General features: G+C 41.3%; 1 protein-coding gene across 3 annotated transcripts in view; it reads left to right on the top strand.

Annotated features, from left to right (window-relative positions):
* The first annotated feature begins 869 nt into the window (after window positions 1–869).
* The window catches only part of dnmbp (dynamin binding protein), a 50,342-nt gene continuing 26,847 nt past the window's right edge, over window positions 870–24,364 (top strand). For 2 of the 3 annotated variants that reach the window (XM_085416474.1, XM_085416472.1), the window contains exons 1-4: window positions 870–1,194; window positions 18,302–18,456; window positions 19,622–19,744; window positions 21,990–24,161. In XM_085416474.1, coding sequence (XP_085272600.1) covers window positions 18,312–18,456; window positions 19,622–19,744; window positions 21,990–24,161 — 2,440 coding nt within the window. In that variant the 5' untranslated portion in view covers window positions 870–1,194; window positions 18,302–18,311. The remainder of the gene's footprint in view (window positions 1,195–18,301; window positions 18,457–19,621; window positions 19,745–21,989; window positions 24,162–24,364) is intronic. The other variant, XM_085416473.1, reaches the window with a different exon arrangement.

Genomic DNA, 24,364 nt, shown 5'->3' with positions numbered 1-24,364 from the left:
GTTAAGCAGCAAATTCTAACGTTTGGATACATGGTTTACAAAAATATTGACTATGCTAGTCCAAGAAGACCCTGAAATTAAACAGAATTAAAGATTTTAAAATTTAGAGAGCCACTCTAGTGGATTACATTTGAAAAACTGTAATCAGCCAGTTGACTGATAACTGAAAAAACAGAACAAAACTGGATGCTCTCTGTTCTTGTCTAATAATAATGTGTCATATGTAAAAATGGCCCAGGTCGAAGTAATTTTCAGTGATCTAGAGACATATAGAGAGTAATAAAATACAATACTGGATGCAAATGATAAAAAGGCCCCAAATTTCGGATCATGAAGTTAGAATATTCAGGCTCCTCAAACATTGAGTTTCCTGCAATTTTTTTCTCCTATATGATGTCAAAGACAGCGAATAACCAGCTGCACCCATGTACTTTTTAAACCTTCTGTTTTGGAAGAGTAACCAATCACAAGAAACTTGGCCTAAAAGCACCATTTTAAGCCAAGTTTCTAAGGTTGCTTTATACAGTGGATTAACCTAGGGGCTGCTAAATTATAAATATTTGAAATATGAGTCATGCCAAGCTACTTTAGCTGATTTTAGGAGTAAATATCAAGATGTGTATGCGATAGCATAACGTAAGCTAATGGGCTTCTGCACTGAAACAGGCCCCAGTAGTTATCACGTATATACTAATCTATTCATTTTTGAATAAATAACAGTGCACACATACATACTCTTCTAACACTACTTTTGAAAAACTTCATATAAAGCTAGAGTAAAAGTAGCCAGGTTGCTCAAATCTTTTCAGTCAGGCATCAGCCGAGCCAGCCGCGGGTCTGTTCGGGAAAAGTGGGTGGCGTTGAAAGTGTGTAAGCATGGAGAGGAGAGGCGCAGAGCAGCTCGGCTCTTCTCGTGGCTAATGTGATGACAGCTGATTACATCGACACCCGCAGAGGACCACAGCCGGACCGCTTCTTGCGTGTCAACATGTTTTAATGCCTTTCGCAAACAAAACCACACAGCTCTTCTAGGAAATAATGACTCGGCGCACAGCTCCGAGGCTGTGGGACGCGTAGCTGTTAAAAAGTTGCGGTGTCGTGGAGAAGGGCAACTCCGCCAACACCGCACCACATCACCAGGCTCGAGAAGTTGGGTATCTAGTCTGAGTGGATCTAACGGCCTGGTCCCAAAAGGTAAGCAAAGCGCATTGAAAGTCAAACGTTGACTGCTACACGGTGCCAGTCGAAGTTTATAAGCACCGGGGTTCAGTTACATAGAAATACGCGGTTTTTTGTCTATAGCCACGACATCAGTTTTTTCTCTACTAGACCTGAGACTTTTACAATTTGTTCATTGAAGTGTGCGCTCTAATAGCGGCACTTTTGGGGTGTACCCCATACATGACAGTCCGCAGACACGTCCTACGGTGTGTTAATACGCAGCTATTACTCCAGCGGACTACTGACGTGAGCTGAATGAGTGATGGCAGTAAACACAGGTGCTGCAGACTAAATAATCCCCCCGCTGTCTGTCTGTCACCTGTGGTCGTCGCTGTCAGTTGTTATGCCATGTGAGCGAGATCAGCACACACACACAGCCACACACACACACACAACCGTGTTTCCATCACCTCAGAGGATATAGCATTAGTGATTTACCCCCCAACTCTTGACTAGCGTTAAAGTGAAGGGGGATTTCTTCTTGATCTTTCAATGAAGTCATCACACACATTGTGATTTTGTAAACAGATGTCCTCAAAACGAGAACCGCAGGCGACATTGTGGTCTGACGTAAGTGCACGGGATCTTCAATGTTACATCACATACTTCCGAGATTAGCGATATTGGTCATTTATCGATATGTATATAATGGCAATAATGTAACTTTGCAGATATCTTTGTGGATAAAAGTTTGATAACTTAGAAATAATCAGATCTGAGCGCGAGACAAACAGTGCTGTATATGGTGGACCAGTCATGATACCAGTTTTCAAGTTAACAAAAAATATGATATTGTTATTTCACATAAATGAGGTGTTTTAGGGTTATATTTAAAAAGGAAACCGATCTGGTCATTGTTTATTACCATCCTAGTAATTTACCATGAACATGTAGCTTTCTCTGCCACTTTCTCTGCAGACAGAATAACAATAGTCCACTAAACAATAGCTTTTTCTGTAACAAAAGCTTTCCTTCACAGGAAAACACTTGATTCTCAGTACTGTTTTCAAGATGATAACAGGGTAAACTGAGAACAAAAAATTAAGGTCGTAAACAAAAAAACCCCCAGTAACATCATAGCACACTTTTTAGTTGTCTGATGTAATGAAAAAATAATATATAGTAACGTTAAGTGTAAAGTGTGAGAATATTTTTTATCTGGTTTGAGGTAGTGCTGTGTTTCTTGTGACTTGGCACCATGTTTTTTGTTGACGTTACTCAAATAGAGTTGGTAAAGTAGGCTGCTGCTGTTTCTGTCTAGATGCTAAATTCTAGCTGGTAGATTTTTCTGGACTTCAAAAGAAACGTAACATATTTTCAACACAAACATTTTTTGTTTTTGGTAAATTAATGCTGTCTGTAGACGTTACTGATAGGTAGGAGTGTTGAGGTTTGATTGCTGCCTGTCTCCAACATTTACATTATTGTTTTATTATTATACATAGCTGCTAGTCAGTTTTGTATAATACTAACAGATGGCTAATGTGGCTATTGGGTAATTGCTAATGGTTAAACAGCTGGTGTTAACCTGTGCAACAGCCAAGTTACAGTAAAATACCCAAGTGTTTTTGAAACAGAGCTTTACTGACCTTTCGAAGTACCCCAGAAAGAGCTGTTTAGTGCTGTGAATTGTTCATGTGTTCAGCTGCTAGTGAGGGGAGGGGCTGTGTGCCTGCCTATCTGCACCCGTGATACTTGAGGATGGCACTGTTTGTATCAATATTGTTGCAAATGCGTAGCTAATCTGTTCATTTTTTTTACAAACCTTACCGAAATAAAGAGAGCCCAATAGTGTGATGGTTAACACATTCACCTAATTCCTGGAGATTGCATCAGGTGGGGAAGCTGGTGTAAAAACACATGGCGCTTCTTCTATGGCGACCCCTTGTGAAGAAGAAAGTTGAAAGTAAAGAAAAACTAAGCAAGCGGCTCCTTAGCATTTTGTGTACAACTAAATAGTGAACAAGTAAAGAGTTGGATCTGGATGAGAAACTGAAGACACTGCGTGCTGATACGGACATGACCCGTTCTTTACAGGGTAGCTACAACCTACAGCATAATGTACGAATAGAGCCTCATGTTGAGTTAAATTGGTAATTGAGATCATGAACTCATTAGGAGAGTGTTTACTGAGATCATAAGGAGGTTCGTGACAGATTTGTATACAAACTGACTTCATTTTGCAACCAGAAGAGTCGCCTCAACTGGTCACTCCTGGCACTTTCACATTGACTTTAGGGTCGGAGGTTGTATCAACTTTTATACACTCTTTGGGCCCCATGGTGGGTTTGTCATTGGAGATCAGTTCTGTACATATACATCCCACTAACTGCTTAACAAACAGAATATTTACATTTATGAATAAGCAAAGAGTGTTTACAAGAGCGTAACTGTACTTTCAATTTTAATGTGTCTATTTCCTGATGTGCATGCTTTTACAGTGAGTTAATGGGTAGAGTGATAGATTAACTAGTTCCCTCTTGTGCACCATTTATTTCTGCATGTCTCTTGCAGGACAATGTATGTATTTACTTTGACCGTGCAGACTAACTTATCAACATGGATTCGCTCTGCTGGGTTGGTGATGTTTGAATCTTCGTTTATCGCCATCTTTGGTGTTTGTGGTTTTATTCTGCTCCATATCTGCATGAGCATAAGCAACAAAAATGGTTATGTTATTTCGGTTTTGCACCTTTGACATTTTTAACACAGTAGTAAAGTCATGTGCACATGTAGACTCACACCATCAACTGGCAGTCAGTCAGAGTATCTGTAGTCTTTGCTTCAGTTTCTGTATTATACCCTCATGGTTAGCAATCGCACTGCTTTGGCAGTGACACACATCTGTCAAACATTGTAATCCAACTGAAATCAAAAAGTTACTAGCTTTAATGAAATTTTAGGTATCTGTTTCTGTTATCTTGCCCTCTTTTTGTGTTTACCATCCAGTCACAATTTTGGATGCACAGAAACTTCCTGCACACTAAATTATTAATACTGGCAGCACGATCCTATATCAGCAAAGAAACCTGAGATGTTTGACTCAGTTTGCTTGTATTACACGCTGCACAAATGTTATACATTATTATGATTGTTACAAACAATAAAATGCACTCAACAGCTGCTGCACAGTATCCCGAAGGACAAGTAGCAAAAGTAAAAGTAACTTAAGAAAGCATGGGGAATTCCATTTTTTCTTCCGATTACAAAGTATTCCATCACTTCCAAGACAAGGTATTTCCCACACCTTAACAATGACAGCATCGCTCGCAGTCTTTGTTGGCAGCACAGTTTTGGTTTGGTTGGCTTAATGATGAGAACGGTTAGTTATTTTGGACTTGATGTAAAAAAAAAAAAAGTGAAGTGTCCAAAGGAAGAACTTAAGCATGCATGTTTTGGAAGAGGGAACTAAGTAAATTAAGGCCTGCTCGTGTTCATACGAGCCAGTTATGTTGGCACAATAAGACACATTGTTGACAAAAAAGCTTAAATCTAACAGACAAGTTGGGACGGTCACCGAGGCGGAGAGACTGACAGAAGTTTTTCTTACTTGTAATGTGATAGACTAAACAAAAGAAACTCAAAACTTCACCAAGGCTGAGTGATTTGCTCAGTTTGATAGCTGGCAGACATTACAATTATAGACCTTTACTTCTGAGTAAAGCTACATCTTGTACTTTTTCTTTCTATGACTCATCGTTAGCTTTGTTGAGCTTTTACATCCTGTTTCATGCAACCATGTTCATTTTTCTCAAATATCTTCTTGTCATTGCACAGTGATTTAAAGATAGGTGTGGTTCACGCTTCAGTGTTTTTGGCAGAATTTGTGCCAAATTCCTACAAGGCTGGTATTTCAGTTTTGTGCCCAGATGATTCCAGGCCAGTCCCAGTAAAAGTTATCCCAAGATATAATTAACAAACATCAAGCCCCGTAAGGAAAACGCGTTAAAGAAGGCTAGAAATCGCCATCTTGGAAGTCTCTCGCAGTGTCCTCAGTTCACCCCGAATTGTGTAAAAGTTTGGAGAGAACATGTGAAAGGTTTCACCCTCCATGAATTTATAATTTTTCTGCTGGCACGTCATGGTTTGATCCCTGAGGAAAGACATGTTATGTAACAGCTCATATGCAAGCTATTAGGAGTCATCCATGTTTTAAGGGTGCGGCATATCCTCGGGTACCTCTGGGGTCCTCTCAGGAAAAACCCTCTGCCATCCAAACACATCTCTTGTATCTATGACAACGAGGCCTCGGCTCTCTGAGTGCAGTCGTCTGAGCTGTGCTGCTCAGTGTGGAAATGTTTATGCAAACGAACAGTTCCACCCTGTGTGTGTGTGTGTGTCATGCAAGCCATTGATATTCAACACGTGTAGGCTTTAGAAAGGAATGGAAGGACAACTATGTGAGTGGAGTGAGTCATGGGAGGAAAGAAAAAAGTAGTCAGGATGAAGTGGAGTCTGAAAAATAACTGCATTCCCTTGTGGAATGTTTGTGCGCTGGCCAAGCTGCAGAGATGCAGGAAAGCAAACTCAATGAAAATGTGGAGGCGGAGGTGGATCTGGCTCTATGGATGAGCCAAAAAAGAGTGTTTCCACCCAGGGTTTTTCCCTACATTCAGCAGCAACACTTGCAATGTTACTTGAACTTTCCTCATAGCTTTAACCTTACCAGCCCCATAATGGGCATTTGAAATCAAGTAAATAAGTGAAATACTAATTGTCATTGTGTCCAAAATAATTGACTGCAGAAGATTTTGGTATCTAGAGGATTTATAAACAAGACTGGGTTGGCTGCACTGCTGGAAAACATAGGTGTGGAAGATGACTGATATGAAAAGCACCATAGATGGGCTTGTCTTACCATGACCCAGTTAACTGTTAGGAAAGAAAGCAAGTAAGAGCTGCTTTGTATTGCAGTATGTTTTGCTAACCAGAGGATATTTTTGCGTAATACTGTAATTTTACAGTCCTCAGACAGATATGATATGTTTAAGATAAACAGCATAATGCACAGGTCTCCAGGAGTAAACTGCAGAAGATCTATAAAATAATGACATGGCTTCAGGAGGTGGAGAAGTGCCTGCATTTGTTTTAAAGGCCAGGGGGGACCTATGACATACTCACTTAATTCTATACCTCGGGAGACACCTTCCCTAATTATTTCAAGGTCTCAATGACTAGTTTCAATCTAATCACATTTGTTTTCTAAAAACAAGTTGGTGACACCATGATGGTTAATTCCAATAATTATAGTTTAAAGGCATTTTCAGTTTAAATCAGTTTGTTACATTTTCAGAAATAGCTTAGTGACTTTCTTCTTCCTGAACATTACGTCGGTATCGGAGATACCCTCCAAACATCTGTTAACGATTAATCACCAACCATGAGTGGCCGGTGTAGGTTACTGACAGTCGTTAGCAGTCGTTGCCACAGCTGCCTGTAGTTTGCATGGCAAACACTGACTTGTCAGCAAACACTCGTGAACTAGTAGCCGAGCAGTATTTAAACTTGAGAAAGTGCGACTCAAACTGGAATCTTTGAATATTTGCCTTCAAAGTAAAAGTTGCACCTTTAGAAATGTGTTGGTGGTAACAGTGAGGCATAATGTTTGCTTTTTTTGGTGCTTTCCGTGCAAGCTAATGGTGACCGCTGCGATCTAATGATCAAAGCAAGATTACAAGATGTTTCTGTGCACAGCATATACCTCCTTGCATCACGGAATATACATTTTTTGACGGTGGTTGCCAACCAGTATCTAGGCCTCTGTATTAGACTAGTGAAAATCTAGTTGGCTCTGTCATATTGTTACCATTATCATTCTGTTCTTGTATTTATGTGTCCAAAATACTTACGTTACATGATGCCTTGTATATTACTTCACCCTTTACACTTAACTTGAGTATGATTAGAAGTAAAAGGAAGAGTTTTTTTTCTACTGTAGAAATTGTTTGTACTGATATGCAAAGTTGGCATGTTAACATGCTGTCTAGTAGGTTTGGATGCTTTTGCCGTTTTTCTCTGTGTAGTCACTGGGGCCTGCTCACATGTCTGAGTAGAGCAACATGGGTCCGCCAAATATTTAAACAAGAATTTGGCATCTGCGGTCATTTGAATCAGCTCGCCAGATGTGTTCTCTACATGCAGCTGGCTGAGGCCATGGAAGTGCTGCCTCATCTGGATGAAATGCATTGTAAAGCAAGGCTGCGCTCCTATTTCTTCTGTGCCCTTTTTATTTGTTGTTTAGAGCAATGCGAGCTGCTTTTTATGCATGCATGTGCATAAGTTGACTGCTAGAAAAACAATCAGCAAACATTATATTTTTGTACTTTGACATTTTTTTTTAAATTTTTCAGACATTTTCATGACTGATATTTTATAAAGCAGACATGGAATATAACATAGATTAGACCATCAATCATTATAATATCGTAAACTAAATAATCCCATGTTTACGCTCTGCTTCCGGTCTTTGTTTGTTTAAAATAAAACTCCACTGATATCTCAATTGGTCATGTCATCACCCCACAGGAGGCCTGAGAGCCATTCACTCTATAAACACATGGCCATAAAACCACATGACTTGTGTTGACAACTGTCAGGCCATCTCTTTCTCTCCCTCCATCCTATGTGCTGAAAGACCAGATGGCCAAAAGCGAGACAGCAGATGTCCCAGTATTTCTTTTTTTTAATATCTAGAACAGTCCACCTGCTTTGATTATGCTGTTTCGGGGTGAATGTGTTTCGCTGGACTCAGCATTCTGGATGGAAGCACGCTGCACTGCTGCACAGCCAGAGTCCCCGGTAAACAAACTCAATGAAAAGACGCCCAGCCAACTCCAGAGGATTCTAACAGTGCGTTAGTGTGCGTTTGTGGGTTGCACAGGCACGTGCCAGCCTGCCACTTTAATATGTCTGAATAGGATGAATGGCACAGAGGTCACGCGTCAGTGCAAGCCCTGTCCTGGAAGGCACGTAGATAATGAGGCAGCGGCTTTATTGTTGGCATCAGAGTTCGTTCAAATAAAAGATACAGGCAGTCAGCAGATCCCACTTCCTCCACTGTGGTCTCACACTGAGTCACTGCTTCAGCTGGAGGATACCTGTGTGCAGGGAAAAACTCGAGATGCCACGCAGCAGTGGCAAAGACGGATGAACTGATGTAGTTGTAAGAACGCGCTGAACTCCTGTCGCGTCGTTAAAAAGCAGTTATGGAGCGTAACAGCTGCAGCTACACAGTTTTGTTCTCATTAGTGATTCCTTTGCTGATTGGTTCCTGAACAATCAACTCACTGTTTGATCTCCAGAATGAAAAAACATGCAATCATTTTCAGTTATGGCTTTTCCGAACTCTAGACAACAGCAAATGCTGGTTTTTATTAGTGAGTGGATGCCACAGCTTTAATCCAAAAGACAGCATTAATCTTGTCTTGAGTTTTGAGGTTTAGCTCATTAAGAGCTTGTTGTTAGCTTGATGGTTGTAAATCGACCAACGCTCATTTTTTTCTCCCAGTAAGTCATAACCGGGAGGAAGCGCGCCTCTGGAACAGATAAAAACATGCGTCCTTCATCCTCTATTCTAAACGCCACATACCTCAGTGCGTTATTTACAAATCAAATTTTGTCTCCGACATGCTCAATATTACTTTTAGTTATATTACTGACATTTCTCTTAAAAAAATGAAACAAACGGAAAAAACCATAAAGAATTAAATTGTGTTAATCTATTTTTCTTAAACATATGCAGACAGACAGAGTTTACTAAAAGGTGAAGACGTTTCAGGGCCATGTCCCAGGTCAGACAGTAGGTTCATTGTGCGATGTGTCAGCTGTGAAGTGTGTGTATGTTTACACTGTGTGTGTGTGTGTGTGTGTCAGCTGTTGACTTAGCTGTCTGTCGTAATCCTGTTACTTTCTACAGGACGGTGCCAAGTGACACACGCTAGTCCCAATGAAGCTGTTTCATTCTCCCTGAAATAATCATTATGTACTGTTGTGTTTACTGTGAAGATGTATATAAACCTGATATTAAGCTTTAATGCAAGTCCAAGTGCTTATCAAGACCTCATAAATCATAATGGAAAGATGAGGTCTTCAGTGAGGATCTTCCACTCTGTGAAATGGCCCTTGTACTTTACAAAGAGGCATTTTATTGCTTTGGGTTAACGCCTAACACGTTACAGTCAATATCATTAATGAACGCATAATAAAAAGAACACGTGTCGATGGCTTCTAGCTTTCTGTGGGTTTTGTTGTGGGTATTTTCTAAAGTTAAAATGTAATCTGTTACCATCCAGCACAGGTCTCCTGTCTTTTTGGTGGAAATGTATTTTCTCCGGACATGCCTTTCCCCCCCCTGACGCGACTTTGTTTTTTCACTCTTGTTTTATTTTTCTTTCATTCAGATCCAGGAAAAATAATCCTCAGCTCTCTGTGTTGTGAGTCAGGATGAGTCACTGACATCTTGAAGTGCGTTATTCTTTTACAAAGTCGGGGGGAAGAAACGACCAGCATGTTGATTATTAGACATGTTAAATGTGTTGTTGTTTTGGTATTTGAAACTGAGGGAACATAATAAAGGAGTATCCCGGCATTCTTTCTGTGTTTTTCATTGTTGGGATGAGTGGTCTGCTGTTTTTGGTGAAAATATGACACTGGCCTGATGAGTAAAATGAGCAATAATTAGCTGAGATGACACCAAACAGGCCGGCTGGGGAGTGTTTTTATAGTACAGCTGGGGCTTATTGTGACTGAGGCAGGGCGATATGACCAAAGATATTTATCATGATATACATTTGAAAACATTTGCGATAACGATATAACTGACGATATAATTGACACTAGACAAAATACTTTACAACTCCACAACTTTATTGGAGCAAAAACCCCCATCAATGTATTTTCACTTAAACAAGCAGCTGTTTTATGTGCTTTAAAGTTATACAGAAATTTAACAGTGCAAATGCAAATCCTTGCTGACAGTTTAACCAAAAGGCATTTCCAGTGGAAATTGGCTGACATATCCTCAGCATGACCATGTATAATATCCGCAAAATTTAAAAAGAGGTTATACACACACAATACGGTAAAATTATGTTGAAGCACAGTACGTATCACTCCGCGAGGCTCCTGCCTACGGTAGCCGTAATGCTCCGACAATCCATCAAGCGGTGTGGCTTCGTAGCTTAGCAAAGTCGTACTGAAACATTTGACAGATTTTCAAGGGCCGTGTTCCACATAAAATCGTTTCGAGGTCAGTAAACACAACCAGAATTCATACATAAGGCACACGGGATTATAAGGGGCACTGTCGATTTTCAGAAAAAGTGTGCCATATTTTCCAAAAAACACGGTAATAACGACGGCCCGCTAGCATGCTCTACCAAAAATACTGCTTTGTTGTGTATCTGACGGACGAAAGCCAAACCAGTCCCACACCACTGAAGTTGGAGCATTTTTACAAACCAATTCTGGTTCATCTGTTTCATTCAACGATCCGCTTTCGCCCTTCTCATTCTGCATCGCTGCCATGCTTTTTCTGCCATGTGTGTATGAAAACAAAGGCACTGCACACGCGTGTTTTACCCATATTATCGTTGCCCAACATTATAACAGTATTACCGTGAACGGTATGATATGGCCCAGCCCTAATTGAGAGCTTCAAGAAGTTTTGCCTTATATTATATATGGGAATATATGTTATGTTTTCCATATTTCTTAACTAATTATATCAAAAACACTAATACTGATATTAATATAATTGATTTTATTTGTGTAATAATGATGATTAGCACAGGTTGATAGCTCAGTGCTGTTAGTGCTTTATCAAAGCTTTGCTTTAGTTTCCACAGAAAGTATAAAAGATGGATGTAGCTACTGCCACGTCGCTTATTGGTGTCTGAAATCCTGTTTTGAACCCTCGAGATGAGCGTTTCTGTCATCACCATGTTGGCTACAATAATAACGGATGTGGCGAGAAAGGCAGGTCTGACTGAAACTGTACGCTCATTGGCTCCTTACTTGTGACGGACAAGTTTTTACCCAGTGAGTATCTGGTTTTGTAACTCAGGAAAAACCCGAGTTAAAAACATGGTGCGACCAAGATTTTAAAAATAGAAATAATTTTCTCATTTTCAATATTTTGTTCAATATAACCCAAAAATGTGTGAATGAGCCCATAAAGTCAACAGGAAAGTGGTTACAGAGGTTGAGACGGTAACCTGTTTTCTCATAGACTTCAGTAGGACCAGAGATGGCAATCACAGCAATCGCCTTCTGCTGGTCTTTTGTTTTTTTTAACCTAGAAGCCACCTCAATGTTTACTTTGTACAGCTCTTATGTGTTTTAAAATGCTAATCTCGCTTTAGAACGAAATTTCAGAAACCAGTGGATGATGTAGCAGTCATCAAGTCCACCTTTTATCCTGTTCGTGGTTGCTACCTGTGTGGACGCTCCAATGTTCTGGTATTTTAACAGAGCAGAAAGTAAAGTGGAGGGATGGAGAATAGTTCCCGCATGCAAGAAGCATTTAATCCATGGTTATATTACAAGCAGCAAAGTTACTTTTTTACAGCGAGCAGAGTCGTTCGCAATGTTTCAGGTTTCAGTTCACTTTTCTACAGAGAGCGGTCTATAATGAAAACTTCAGAAAGTACAAAAGCCTCTGTGTTTGCTCTGTCTGTATTTAGCAGCATCTTTATTTACGAGTGCATACACACAGAGCTCTGCAACATCACTTTCATTTACCCCCTTTTAGTTGCCCATAGCTGACTATGAGTAAGATTCCTTTCTTTGACTTTAACAAATGCTTTAAGACTTAAAACAACTCACACATTTATTCACGTGACACATCAACAGTAAGTTCATTCACCAAAACTCGCCCAGGATCTGATTGCAGATTATGTTTTAAGGTTTTATTCTACACATCCAACAGGTTGGGTGTAATAGGCAGATATATGTAGGTTTATACAGTGGACCTGTGTGTAATAACTACAACTGTGTTGAAGTTATTCAGCTGAGTACTGTTATTGTGAGTTGTTTACTTGTAACCTCATCAGATGTAGTAATTTGTGACCTGCTTTTGCACTGATCTTTGTGAACTGCACTGATGATGATGGCTGAAATGAACTGGCTGCATTTGATTAAAAAACGTGTGCATTGTCAGAATGCCTACAGAATTTTCCACTGCTTTCTGCCACACAGTAATTTTGTTTCCTTAGTAAATCTGTTGCTTATTTATAGGTGTTTAAAGGAATAAGACAAATTGAAAGTTGGGCCTAATTAAGGTGTTAGAGGCATGTTATGCAATCAACAAAGTTTTCCACTTCTGGAATAGTTTGATTTTATCAGTTTATTTATTATTATTTTATTATGCGTGTCTGAAACAGAACTCTCTTGTAAATAAGACATTGAATCTCAGTGGGACTATCTGTATAAAAAAAGGTTAAATGTAGTAGTTGTCGTGGTATTTCACTCTTTCTACTCTAAAGTTTGCAATATTGCATGTCTGGGGACTGTTGTGTTGATATTGATTGACACTAGGGCTGCCACGATTAGTCGACTAGTCACGATTATGTCGACTATTAAAATCGTCGACGACTAATTTAATAGTCGACGCATCGTTTGAAGCTTTGTAAGATCACAAAGGACGCAGGAATGAGTAGTAGGATTTAAGAGTGTAATAACGGACTGAAACAGAAGATGGCAGCACTGCATGTCCAAGGATGCCAGCTGCCGTTAAACCCCGAAGAAGAAGAAGCTGTGTCCCAGAATTCATAGCGCAGCCCAGCGCAGTTGTCAACAATGGCGGCAGCTAGTTAGTTTTAACTTTACTCTTATTATTCTTTCTGGGTCACAAAATAAACGTTTAACATATTTTCAGGCGAGAATGTAGCTGTGTAAACCTCAAATATCTGCTCAGTTTATCAAGACACCACATATTTTCAAAAGCGCTCCGACGTTTTCGGAGACGTCTGTTACCCACTAGCTCGTTAGCTAGGCGGGGGCAAGGCTAACTAGAGCCGTGAGAACACCGGACTCCCGGCAAATCGTTTTCAAACCCACCGCCGTCTTTCGCTAGTCAGGTTAAACATATATATAAGTCACTTAGATAACTTAAATGTTATTGTTTGGCTTTTTTCAGTATTTTATTTGTTCCTGAGTAAATCGGTTTGGCTGAGATTAAAGGTATAGTTTTTGCACAGCTAAAACTGTCAAGCAGACAGCTGATTATCAGAAGTGTGAGATGCTGGAGAATATACTCCGGTGTCCTGTTATATTTTAGAAAGCAAGGAGTTTATTAAACTTCACCGAAACAATCTGCAAATTTCATTAAAAATTAATAAACTACCATCTTGTCTTTATTTTTAGTTAGCACAAACACTTCAAGCTGTAAGCTAATGATAGTTATATAAGAGCAGATGCTGCTGGTGCAATAAGCTGTACGTCCAATGGATGATGATCTGATTAGTCGACTAATCGCAAAAATAATCGGTGACTAGTCGACTATCAAAATAATCGTTTGTAGCAGCCCTAATTGACACACACACATAGATAGATAGAGGGATAGATTTATTTTCTTGCTTCTAATATCTGAAGTTAATAAGATATTTGATTTTGGCTTAAACCTTTTTTTCCTAGGAACTGGAGCCCTGAACCTTTTTAACTATAACCTGACAGATTTGCATATGACAACACAAATAGCCGCTGCACTTGGATCACACATTAGCCAGTGTTAAACTGCCAACTTGCTTGTAAACTCTGTGCAATGCTGCTTTGCATCAGTATGAAAATACTGATCAGTGCGTTGCATCATGCATGCACCGTCAGCTCCCTCGCCTAAAGCAACACAGGGTATTTTTTGGAATGTGAAGACTTGTGAAGTGACACAAAGAGGACGGCTGTGAAGAAATGTGTCGACCTCCCAGAACTGTACAAAATTTCTTTCTTGTGTGCTTCATGCAACCTTTTTATCTGTAACAGAGCCAATAAACAAGATTGTAGTCATGCTCAAGCATCGTTATAATATTCATTAATGTAGTAAATATTCACAGTGCTACTTGCGTGAAATATTTAGTACTGCGTTTAGCGACGGCACAACCATTTATATTTCTTATCAACAGCATTTCAGGAGTGGAATTTCTGTGTGATATACATAAAAGCTTATTTTTATGTGAACTGCTTCAAATTTCATTCAGACTGTGGTCAGTTGCTATATGCTTCTGCTGTACTGCTGGAAAACTTCTACCTGAAGGCAGCTTTTTTCATCTGCCAGGGCACGGTGGAAAAAGCGGCAGGGGCCGCTGACACACTGACGTACCCATAAATAAAACTAAGAAGCTTGTCTGGCTGGACGTGGATCTGAGGATTAACTTCAAAAAAGATCCAAGATCCCACTTACCCGTGGCAGGAAAGAGGTTTGGCTTTCTGGGTGTTGGTTGTTAGCTTTGCTGCGATGATGGACAAGACCAGGCTGGTTGAAGATTAAGAGACCGAGGAGTAAATATCACCTTTTTTCCTCCCAGTTGGAGATGCAATTTGAGCAGCATAATGTGACTTTGAATATCATTAACATAAACAAATACGACTTTTGCTGGTAAGATCGCCCATGTGTTTCACATTGGGTGATTTTAAAAAAAAAAAGAAATTACGGGAAATTTGCTCAATGTTTACAAAACACTTGTTTTATATTTCATGATTCATGATTTATCGTTAAGCAAACCAGGAGCAAACTGCTCACGAGTGCAAACACTTAAACTCTCACACCGTGAACGCATGCCAAACCATCAACCCATTTTATCTTGAGTTTTAATAGCAGACTGCTTTGTTTCAACTTCTGGTTTGGAGGTTTCAGCACAATCAGAATGGATTGGACACTTTGTACGCCACAACTGTACGTAACAAACCAGCCGGAAGTGGCTGAGCTTTGTAAAACCCTGCTGGGTGTGGGTTCATAGTTTCACTTGTGTTTTGTAAAGCGCTTCAACGACTGAAGTTCGAAGTTTGAGTTGAGTTTGCATTGTTTTCATTTGTGACTAGCTTGACTACTCTTGTTCTGTGTCATTGAGAACTTTTTTTAAACCTCTCTTACCTTTAATGATTTAGTGTCATTTACTCTAGGAGGGAAATAAATTCTTATTTATTCATTTCTGACTCACCAGACACAAAATTCAGTCTGTATTTGTTTACAGGAACTGGTCTTATTTACTCCCAGCCTATCAGGCTGTGAGTGCGATAGATCAGTATCATTCATTGTTTCATGGAAACCATTCCTCAGAGGTGCGTGTCAGGGCATGTCTAATCCTTGTGATGTTGAAGATGCAGCTGCTGTTGTCCTGTCTTTTCAGGGGTTATGAGGCGATATATGCTGCTTAAGAAGTTAAGGAAACGCTTAAATGATACAGCGGGTCTTGATGAAAGAAATATTTAAATCCTTACTGACGTTAATATTTTCTTTTACTCAAAAAGCAAGAAAAAATGAATATTTGTATAGACTGTATGAGTAATTTGATATTTAAATTGTTAAATCGCTCTTTGTAAAGATATCTTTCAAGACAGGACTCTTCGTCTGAGCCAGCAGCAGTGACCAAGCAAACTAGAGAGTGATTAATGAGAGGGAGTGATGTTGGCGGTTACATACTCTAATTGTTTGACCACAATTAAATTCAGAAACACAAAAACTAAGTTCACTCATTTGCAGCACTGCTGAAACGTGATGCTGAATGTTGCGTGAATGCAGCTGTCATCTGTGGCCTCTGTTTGTGTGTACGCGTAGCTTTTTATACAGATGTGACACAGACAGAGAGCAGGGACTGCAGTGTTCACAGAAGCTCGATCTGTTCGTGTGATTTCAGTGGGAGAAACATTTCGTCACTCAACCAAATGACTAATGTAGTCTCAGCTGACTGCAATTTTCCCAAACCCCATAAACAGCACATTTGCATAATGGCTGACCCTAGCACCGCTGGCTAACAATGGGCCGAGCGGTCAGTTTCATGATCATTAATATGCAAATTGTCATGACCAACCAATGAGTACCATTCACATAGAGTTGGGGAATGGCTGCAGTCACAGCATTGGAAGATGGCCCCCTCCTCATTCAGAGATGGACTTTTCCTTTTCACGTGAATGGCCTCCTTGACTCCTTGCTCAAACCAGCGTTCCTCCCTGTCCAGGATGTGCACATCATCAACACTGAAGAGTGGCCACTGGCCTGTAGTTGTGAGTAGACTACGGAGTCCTGGATTGATGTTGTAACTCAGCCAGAGGTTGTGTGGTTCACCAGAAATGGCCTTTGAATGTATAGGTGTGTTGTTGTATGAGGTATGCCTGATTTTTGAGTCATCTGGGTTACTTCCTCATTCTCTTTAGAACTACTGTGGCCTGTTTACTGCACAAATAATAATAAGCACCGAACAACATAGTGTTCTTTATAAATGATTAAACGGCCCATTTGTTTTTCATTGCCTGCACCGTTTTAAGCCTCTGGTTGGACCTCTCCCTTTGGCTTGCATTAGTTGCAGCCTCTGCTTAGGTTTCATTGAGGTCTTTATGGCTGAGCGGTGTTGAGTTCACGATCTGCCACACAGAGAGCACCAGTTATGTTTGTTACGCAAAACAGTGTTGGTTAACCTTAACAGTGTAAGAGACAATAACCCGAACACGCCCATAGACGCGGTTGCTTAGGAAACCTCTGTTTTTTTAACAGCTGGTCATCTGCTCCTTTATTCCCCTCGTCGCCACATCCAGGATAATCTGGACCGCATCTCTCTCCAGAGACAGTGGCACAGAACTGGGATACGGTCTTGTCCCCTCCCTTTCAGAGACAGAGACCCCTTTCACTGTGACAAACTGCAGCCCTCTTCTCTCATTTCCAGTCTCCTTCAGCCTGTCTATCCCCACCTGTGGTTAGTCTGACTGTCTCCAGATAATGATACACAAGGCTTTGGATGTTTTGGGTATTTGCTCATTTTACTGATAATTGGAAAAAGTCTGCTACAGAATACAAATGTGAATATTGATGCTCTGTGACCTGAAGTACAATTCATTATATACCAGTTACAGAGAAGCTGTAAATGCATTCATCCATGCATTTAATTATCCAAACACTGTGTGTTGTGCTTTTTCAACCATAGGTTGAGACGATTAGACATAATTGCTGAATTGGTTAAATTTGACCCAGTTATTATACTGGTGTAGTATCCCCTTAGTATCAGCTGAACATCAATTAAATGCCTGTCTGAGTATTTTTGGTGTCCATCCCTTTAAGGCTTCAGTGAACCATGTCACAGAGACTAAATAACCTCAGACTGGTTTCTTAAACATGACAGCGCCACTAAATCTCAATCCAACGGAGCACCTTTAGAATTTGGTGAAACGAGATTACGATCATGGATGTGCAGATAACAAATCTGCAGCTACTGTGTGATGCTGTCATGTCAATATGGGAAAAAATCTCAGAGGGATGTTTTGGAACCTTCGCAGTGATTTTGTTTCTTTCCCATTGAGGTTTCTGCTTGGTTATTTATTAGAGTATTATGATAATAATTATGTCAAAATCTTTAATCATTTGAGGCCTGATGAGTGAAGCTTTATGTCGATGTGATGTAGAACATGTAAAATGCTAGGTTCACTGCATTATACCCAAAACAAAAACAGTAGCTTAAACTTGTGACTCATATCCAGGTTTTCACTGGCTTCACTAGAAAATCTGTTTGCATATTTCTGTGATACACAGCGTCCAGTCGAAGGAAGGAGTGTGCCGTTTGAGCTGCTGTTGCTTTCCTTTGCAATGTTTATTTCCTCAGGAGAAGTCAAAGAAAGAGGAGAATAGAGGAGGAATGTCCTTCAGCCTTCCTAAATGGAGGCTCTCTTTTTCTTTTTCTCTTTCTTGTCTGTCTCCTTTCTATTGATGGTTTCTCACGCTCTCGCTTCCCCTTTCATTTGCTGTTATTTCACCAAGGCTAGCTCTCTCCCAGAGGCTGTAGATCTTTTTTTTTTTTTTTTTAAATGAATCACCCTTTTAATTGAAGTTGTACATGGACTAGTTTGAGAGTGACCTTTCAAATCTCTCTGTCTGCCTCTGCAGGTTATGAGTAATGGAAGCAGGATCTGTGGTGCGCGCTGTGTTTGAGTTTCTCCCCAGCGTCTCCGAGGAGCTACCACTATTTACTGGCGATGTCATCGAGGTGCTCAGTGTCGTGGATGAGTTCTGGTTGCTCGGCAACAAAGATGGCGTTACAGGTAAAGTGACCGTTTTCGTTATTACTGTTGAGGGACCTGCATGAATAAAGGTTTCCATAAAGATAAATAGAGACACCTACTAAGAGTTACTAAACATGGAAACAAGCTACATGGAATTTTAGTGACTTATTGCTATTTTGACATTCACACACTCATGCACATGATCCTCCTTTCTTCTGTTTGTAACTTAACACTTTCATGACTGATGAGGGTGAAACAGAGAGGTTTAAATTATTAACTAGTCTGGAAATAATCAAGTAGCAATGATTATTTGTGATCATCTGTTTTGACACATGCCTGAACTTTCCTGTGTGTCCAGCCAAACTGGGTATTACACAGTGTTTAACCTACAAGAGCACAACACAAATTCTGTGACTGGTTTGCAGCACAATACTTCAGTGTGAGAATAGTGCAGATGAATGCACAGCTAGCGAGTTCCCTTTATCCTGCAGCTTCTGACCAGGAAACCTCCTCACCTTAATCAATTCGAGTTCCAGAAGTAAACCTGGATCTGAAGTGATCTGTGTTAATGCGTGAGAGAAGCCGAACAGTCAAACACCCCTGCTCATGCAGAGGGGAAGTCAACAATAGCTTGTTCAGCTGATCCTGAAAATGGGATTTGTTGATATTTTGTACACGTGTGCAAAATGCCAACAAAAAAAAGTGAGATGGGTGTTACAGCAAAGCTGCAGGGAACAGAGGTAGTGAAGATAGATGAGTTTAAATATGTGGGGTCAGCCATCCAGAGCAATGGAATGCACACACGAGAGGTGAAGGAGGTTGGAGTGGGTGGAGATGAGGCGCTCATGGGGTGCCAGAAGGATAGCAGCAAGAGTGAAAGGGAAGGTTTGGTAGTGAGATCTGGTGTGATGGTTTGGAGACGATGGCACTGACAAAAAGACCGGAGGCTGAGCTGATGATGTGAAGATTTTTCATTGGGGCGAGCGGGATGGAAAGGTAGGGACAGCTCAGGTTGAGTGGATTGGAGACAAAGTTGGAGAGGCAAGGCTGAGGTGGTTTGGACATTTGGGGGCACATGATCTGCTGTGGCAACCCCTAAAGAGAAGAATTATTCAGGAAGGTGTTGTCACTGCCTGACATTTCAGGCATTTTTAGGAGATGTCTTTAATGAATTTACCGATGATGTTCACATCTGTTCCTTCAGGTCAGTTCCCCAGCACCTTTGTGGAAGAGGTCACCATTCCCAGCACCAAGCCTGGAGACAGACTGTATGTGTGCATTAATGATTTCAGCTCAGCAGAGCCAGGAAATCTGTCCCTGAAGAGAGGTACGAACATACTGCATGCTCTCTCACACACAGCCGGTGCTGACTTGTAACATAATAGCAAAAGTGTGAATGACTGCTTTTGGTTTGTCGTCTGATACTTTAAAAAGGCGATTTTGAACTTGTTGTGACTTAACACACTTGTTGCAAACAGTGCTACATATAACACTAACAAATCATGTTTTCTCACTTAGCTTAACACTACTTGTTGATGTCGCAGTACTCAGGTAAACTGATTTTGTGTCAGAATGTTTAAGTTATCTCAAAATTTCAAGTTATTAAATCGAAATTTTGAGATTCCTACCATGAGATTTTGAATTTTGAAATTCAAAATCTGTTATCTGATTGACTGGTAGGTATGAACTCCATGTATACATTAAGGTTAAAGCTGTACTAAGGTGTAAAGGCATATTAAGTTGGTGGATTCTAATTTCAGTATATTAGACAGAAATGAATGGGGGAGTCTTACATTTCTCTACGGAGGTCATAGCTCTTGCGGATTAGCGACCTACCAGCCAATCAGATAACAGTATTCCTTGTTGCTGGGGTACATTTTTCCCCACCTTAATGTATATCAATATGTTACAAGCATTCATCCGTCAATGTAGTCCATCCATTTTGCACAAAGAATAAAGATATGAAACTCAATACAGCCTTTAGAGATTGTATCTCTATTCAGCTCATTGTGCTTTTCTGCATGTAAGCATGATCGGATCATTCTTATTCACAATGCTCAAAGATCAAGGCCCAGTGAAATATTACTAAATATGTCCAATTTTATTCATATAACATAAAACCAGCAGGTATTTTTTGATGGTAGCTGCTGTATGTACTTAAAGAAAAGAGATGGGCTTAAATGATAAAAACAAAGCTGATTCCAGAACTGGCCACTAGATGTCCTCATTGGCAAAATTTAAACCAACGTCCCTAGATGATGATTTTTTTTGTTTTCTCTGCATGTTTCTGTTTCTCATTGTGGTGTTTTTTTTCTTCTTTTTTTACGATTTGTCACTTGCAACACTCTCAGGCAGACAGCACAGATGTTTGCACAGATCTTTTATATTGGTAACACTTTTCATACTTTTAATGTTATTAGTGCTAGTAGTAGCAGTAGCCTTAGAAGTAGTTGAATTAAGTGACCTTTCACCCTGGGAGTTGCTATAGAACAGTAAAAACCCATGCGACTACACCAAAAAAATACCCTTTTTTCCATGTTCTGTTGTGTGATCTTACCACACTGTTCTTCATACTCTGACTTATTTGATCAGTTTTTATTTTCCTTGTTCTTTTTATATGATCAGTTCCTATTCAAATTCCTTATTTACTTAATTACTGTGTACTACTGAGAGATGGCAGTTTTGTTGTGTGTGAGTATTCATGTAATGACAAGAAAGATCTTCACGATTTTCAGAATTCAACTGATTTTAAACAACAGAATTTTTTTACTTCATGTAGCTGATCACTGCTGGTCGTGCTGAAGCATTTGAATCCAACTGTAGCAGATAATTAGTTAATAATTCACCCAGCTTTCTTTTATTATCCCTACATACTTATCATTGTGTTTGCCTTCGATTCTTATCATAGCCCATTATCAGCCGTAGTCACTTGTGCAGTGCAGTGTATGTTTGTATTGTCATAAATAGTAGAGGACACATAGGAAACAGTCATTACTGGCCATCCGAGAGTTGAAGCGTTCATTTCCAGTATGATTTCCACGGTCAGGATGGCTGTGTGCCAGTTTTGGTCCCAGACACAATGGGAGGTGGAGCTGCAGGTCTTTGGAATGTGACCTCCATGACTCCTCACCATCCAACCCACATTCCCATAATCCCGGATTCTCCAGTTCTATGTTAGGGACAGTGTAGACCCAAAACAGGTTATTAAAAATGCTACAATTAAGCAATTTACTTGAGCCAAGCAACTTGATTTCACACAAAAACATGAAAAAAAAAATCAATGTTCTGCAAAAAGTGAAGAAAAACAAGTAACTATATATCAATAAAATTGCTCTTAGTTTATGGCCGCACACAAGCAGGAGAGCTCTTGTTTAATTGGTTGAATAGTAAGAATATAGACAACATCTTTACTGTAGATTTATTTAGGGAACTAGCATGAGCTCTTGTGTGCTTAATGTGTATCTTATCAACAGTCATTTAAGTGACAGAACAGAAACTCTCTGTCCTTTAATAATCTTATTTTCATTAATATCCAGATTAAATTAAATCCTCTTTATTCTCTGTCTCTTCAGGTGATGTGGTAGTTGGGGAGGCAGGAGGGTCCGTGGACCTCGGAGAAATCTGGCAACGTGGCTGTAATGCCTGGGGTGCCCGTGGTCTCTTCCCGACATCATGTGTGAAGGAGCTGACCCTTTCGTGCCGTTCCCGGCAGCTGTCTGAGCGCTCAGCCCAGGCCCAGGCGTCAGAGCTCCCACCTTATGCTCTAGGTCAAGCCCGGGCCCTTATGAGCCTCCATGCGCAGCTCAGTGAGGAGCTGGACTTCCGTGAGGGGGACGTGATCATCATCACAGGCCTGCCTGAGCCGGGCTGGTTCCAGGGCGAACTTGATGGCCGCAGGGGAAACTTCCCAGAGGGGTTTGTGGAGCTATCAGGTCCCCTTCGGTCTCCTCAGGAACCTGTAGACTCCCAGTATTTGAACAAAGACCCTCAGCCATGCATCTACGAGGATGCCTTTGAGGCTGAAGAGGGCAATGAGGAGGCAGGAATGGAAGAAGAGGAGGAAACGTTGAGAGAGGAAGAAGAACAAAAAGTAGTAGAGGAAGAGCAGGAGGAAGAGGAGGGCGGAGTCTATGGAGTAGCACTGTATGAGTTTCGAGCCATGGAACCAGGCGAGTTGGACTTTGATGTGGGGGATCGAATCCGTATTGTCGGCACATTGGAAGATGGTTGGCTGGAGGGACAGGTGCGAGGGCAGCGGGGTATCTTTCCTCATCGCTTTGTCAAAATAGAGGGGCATGTTCAAAAAATTGCAGAAGAAACGGGTGTTGTTGAGCCAGAAGAAGAGAAGGAGGTCAGCAATACTGAACACACCTCTGATCCTTTATGTCCCAGTGATCCAGAGAAAGAGTGGAGCATGTATGAGGATCACACAGTGTGGGACCTGGACTATTTTGAGAGGGCTGAGGAGCACCGGTGGGCATGTGAAAACCAAAGTACTGTTGCTCAGACTGGTAACGCAGGGCAGACAGACTGTGGTCAAAGGGCTGACTCTCAGCCACGTAGACCTGCCCCCCCAGCACAAAGGGGGCCTCAGAGGCCGAAATCCACTCCAGAAAGGCCCAGGCTGCCACCACGGCCTAACTTTCCCCCACATAGCCATAGGCAGCACGTTGGCCCAGCTACTAGCAGAAATCTGCCTACCTCTACCAATGGTAACCATCAGCATCAACAACCCAGGTTAAGTCATAGCCTAACACTTCATAACACCCAACCTGGGTGGTCTAAAGACAGCAAATATTACCAGAGGCAGCAAAGAAAGAACGCCTCCATCAATAACAGAGGTCAGGTATTAAACAGTGTGGAGGGCCAAAAGTATAAGAGGCTAACTCGCCATGCAAGTGCCAGCGATGCTGATATGATGAGCTCTGAGATCCGCCTGCGTAACCAACAGATGACACGTCGCTCTAATGGGCTACTGCCTTCATCCGTAACCTTAGAAACCTTGGCAAGTTCGACCAGTGACCTGGAGACGAAGCTGTCACAGCAGCTCTTTGAATTTGAGAAAAGCTTGAGCAATCAGCCCCATATCTCACGGCACTTTTCTATCGTGGACTACAAAGACGAAAGGGATATCATTCGAGGCTCCTCACACTCTCCTGTGTCCCACCTCCTGCAGTCTGACTCTCACTCTTTGGAAAGACGCAGAACCCTCCGCCCTCCGCCTCCTCGTCCCAGAGCCACGCGCCCACCAGCTCCAGCTGCGTACAAACCGACTCGCCCGGCTCCACGCCCTCCTCCCCGGTGCCCGAGACAGAATCGCACTACTCCTCCAACTGGCAACTCCCTCATCAACACACCCATCTTTTACACCCCTGACGAGCCGGCTGCAAACCTCCTCGACCAAACAACGGGAGGCCAGGTTGAGCAGGGCGACCCTGAAGCTGCCCAGGAACATGAGATCCAGTGTCAGCTTGAGGCAGAGCAAGAGCTGGAGAGAGATGGAGAGATGGAGCTAGAGACTCAGACACAGAGGGAGGAAGAGGAGGAGGAAAGGCAACAGCTGTTGCTACGGCTACAAGAAGTGGAACGCGACATGGAGGCTTACGCACACACGGCGGAGGAACTCAGGGCAATGCTGGAGGAGGAGGAGCAGGATGAGACAGCCCGCGTCCAGGCCTTGGAGAATCTAGAGTTCTGCAATTACACGCTGGAGACGCTGGCCCTGGAGCAGCAGCAGCTACAAGGTAAGATGGTAAAACTGTCGGAGGATCAGGTTACATGGGATTGCAAGTTTTATTGGGCGAGACCGTAAACTAGGTATTCTCAGTAATGACGACATGATAGAAGTCATTGGAGTTGGAGGTGAGGGCTCGATTTTAAACTTGTAAATATCTCAAGGACAGATTAAAATAGAGCTATGGGAAGAGCTGCAACAGTAAGTCGAATA

This window comes from Rhamphochromis longiceps, linkage group LG8 (assembly GCF_057381845.1).
Source record: "Rhamphochromis longiceps isolate RC_006_pf linkage group LG8, R_longiceps_female_GT1.1, whole genome shotgun sequence".
Lineage (NCBI taxonomy): Eukaryota > Metazoa > Chordata > Actinopteri > Cichliformes > Cichlidae > Rhamphochromis > Rhamphochromis longiceps.
Note: the sequence above shows the minus strand (reverse complement) of the source record. Positions and strands in the feature narration are given on the sequence as shown.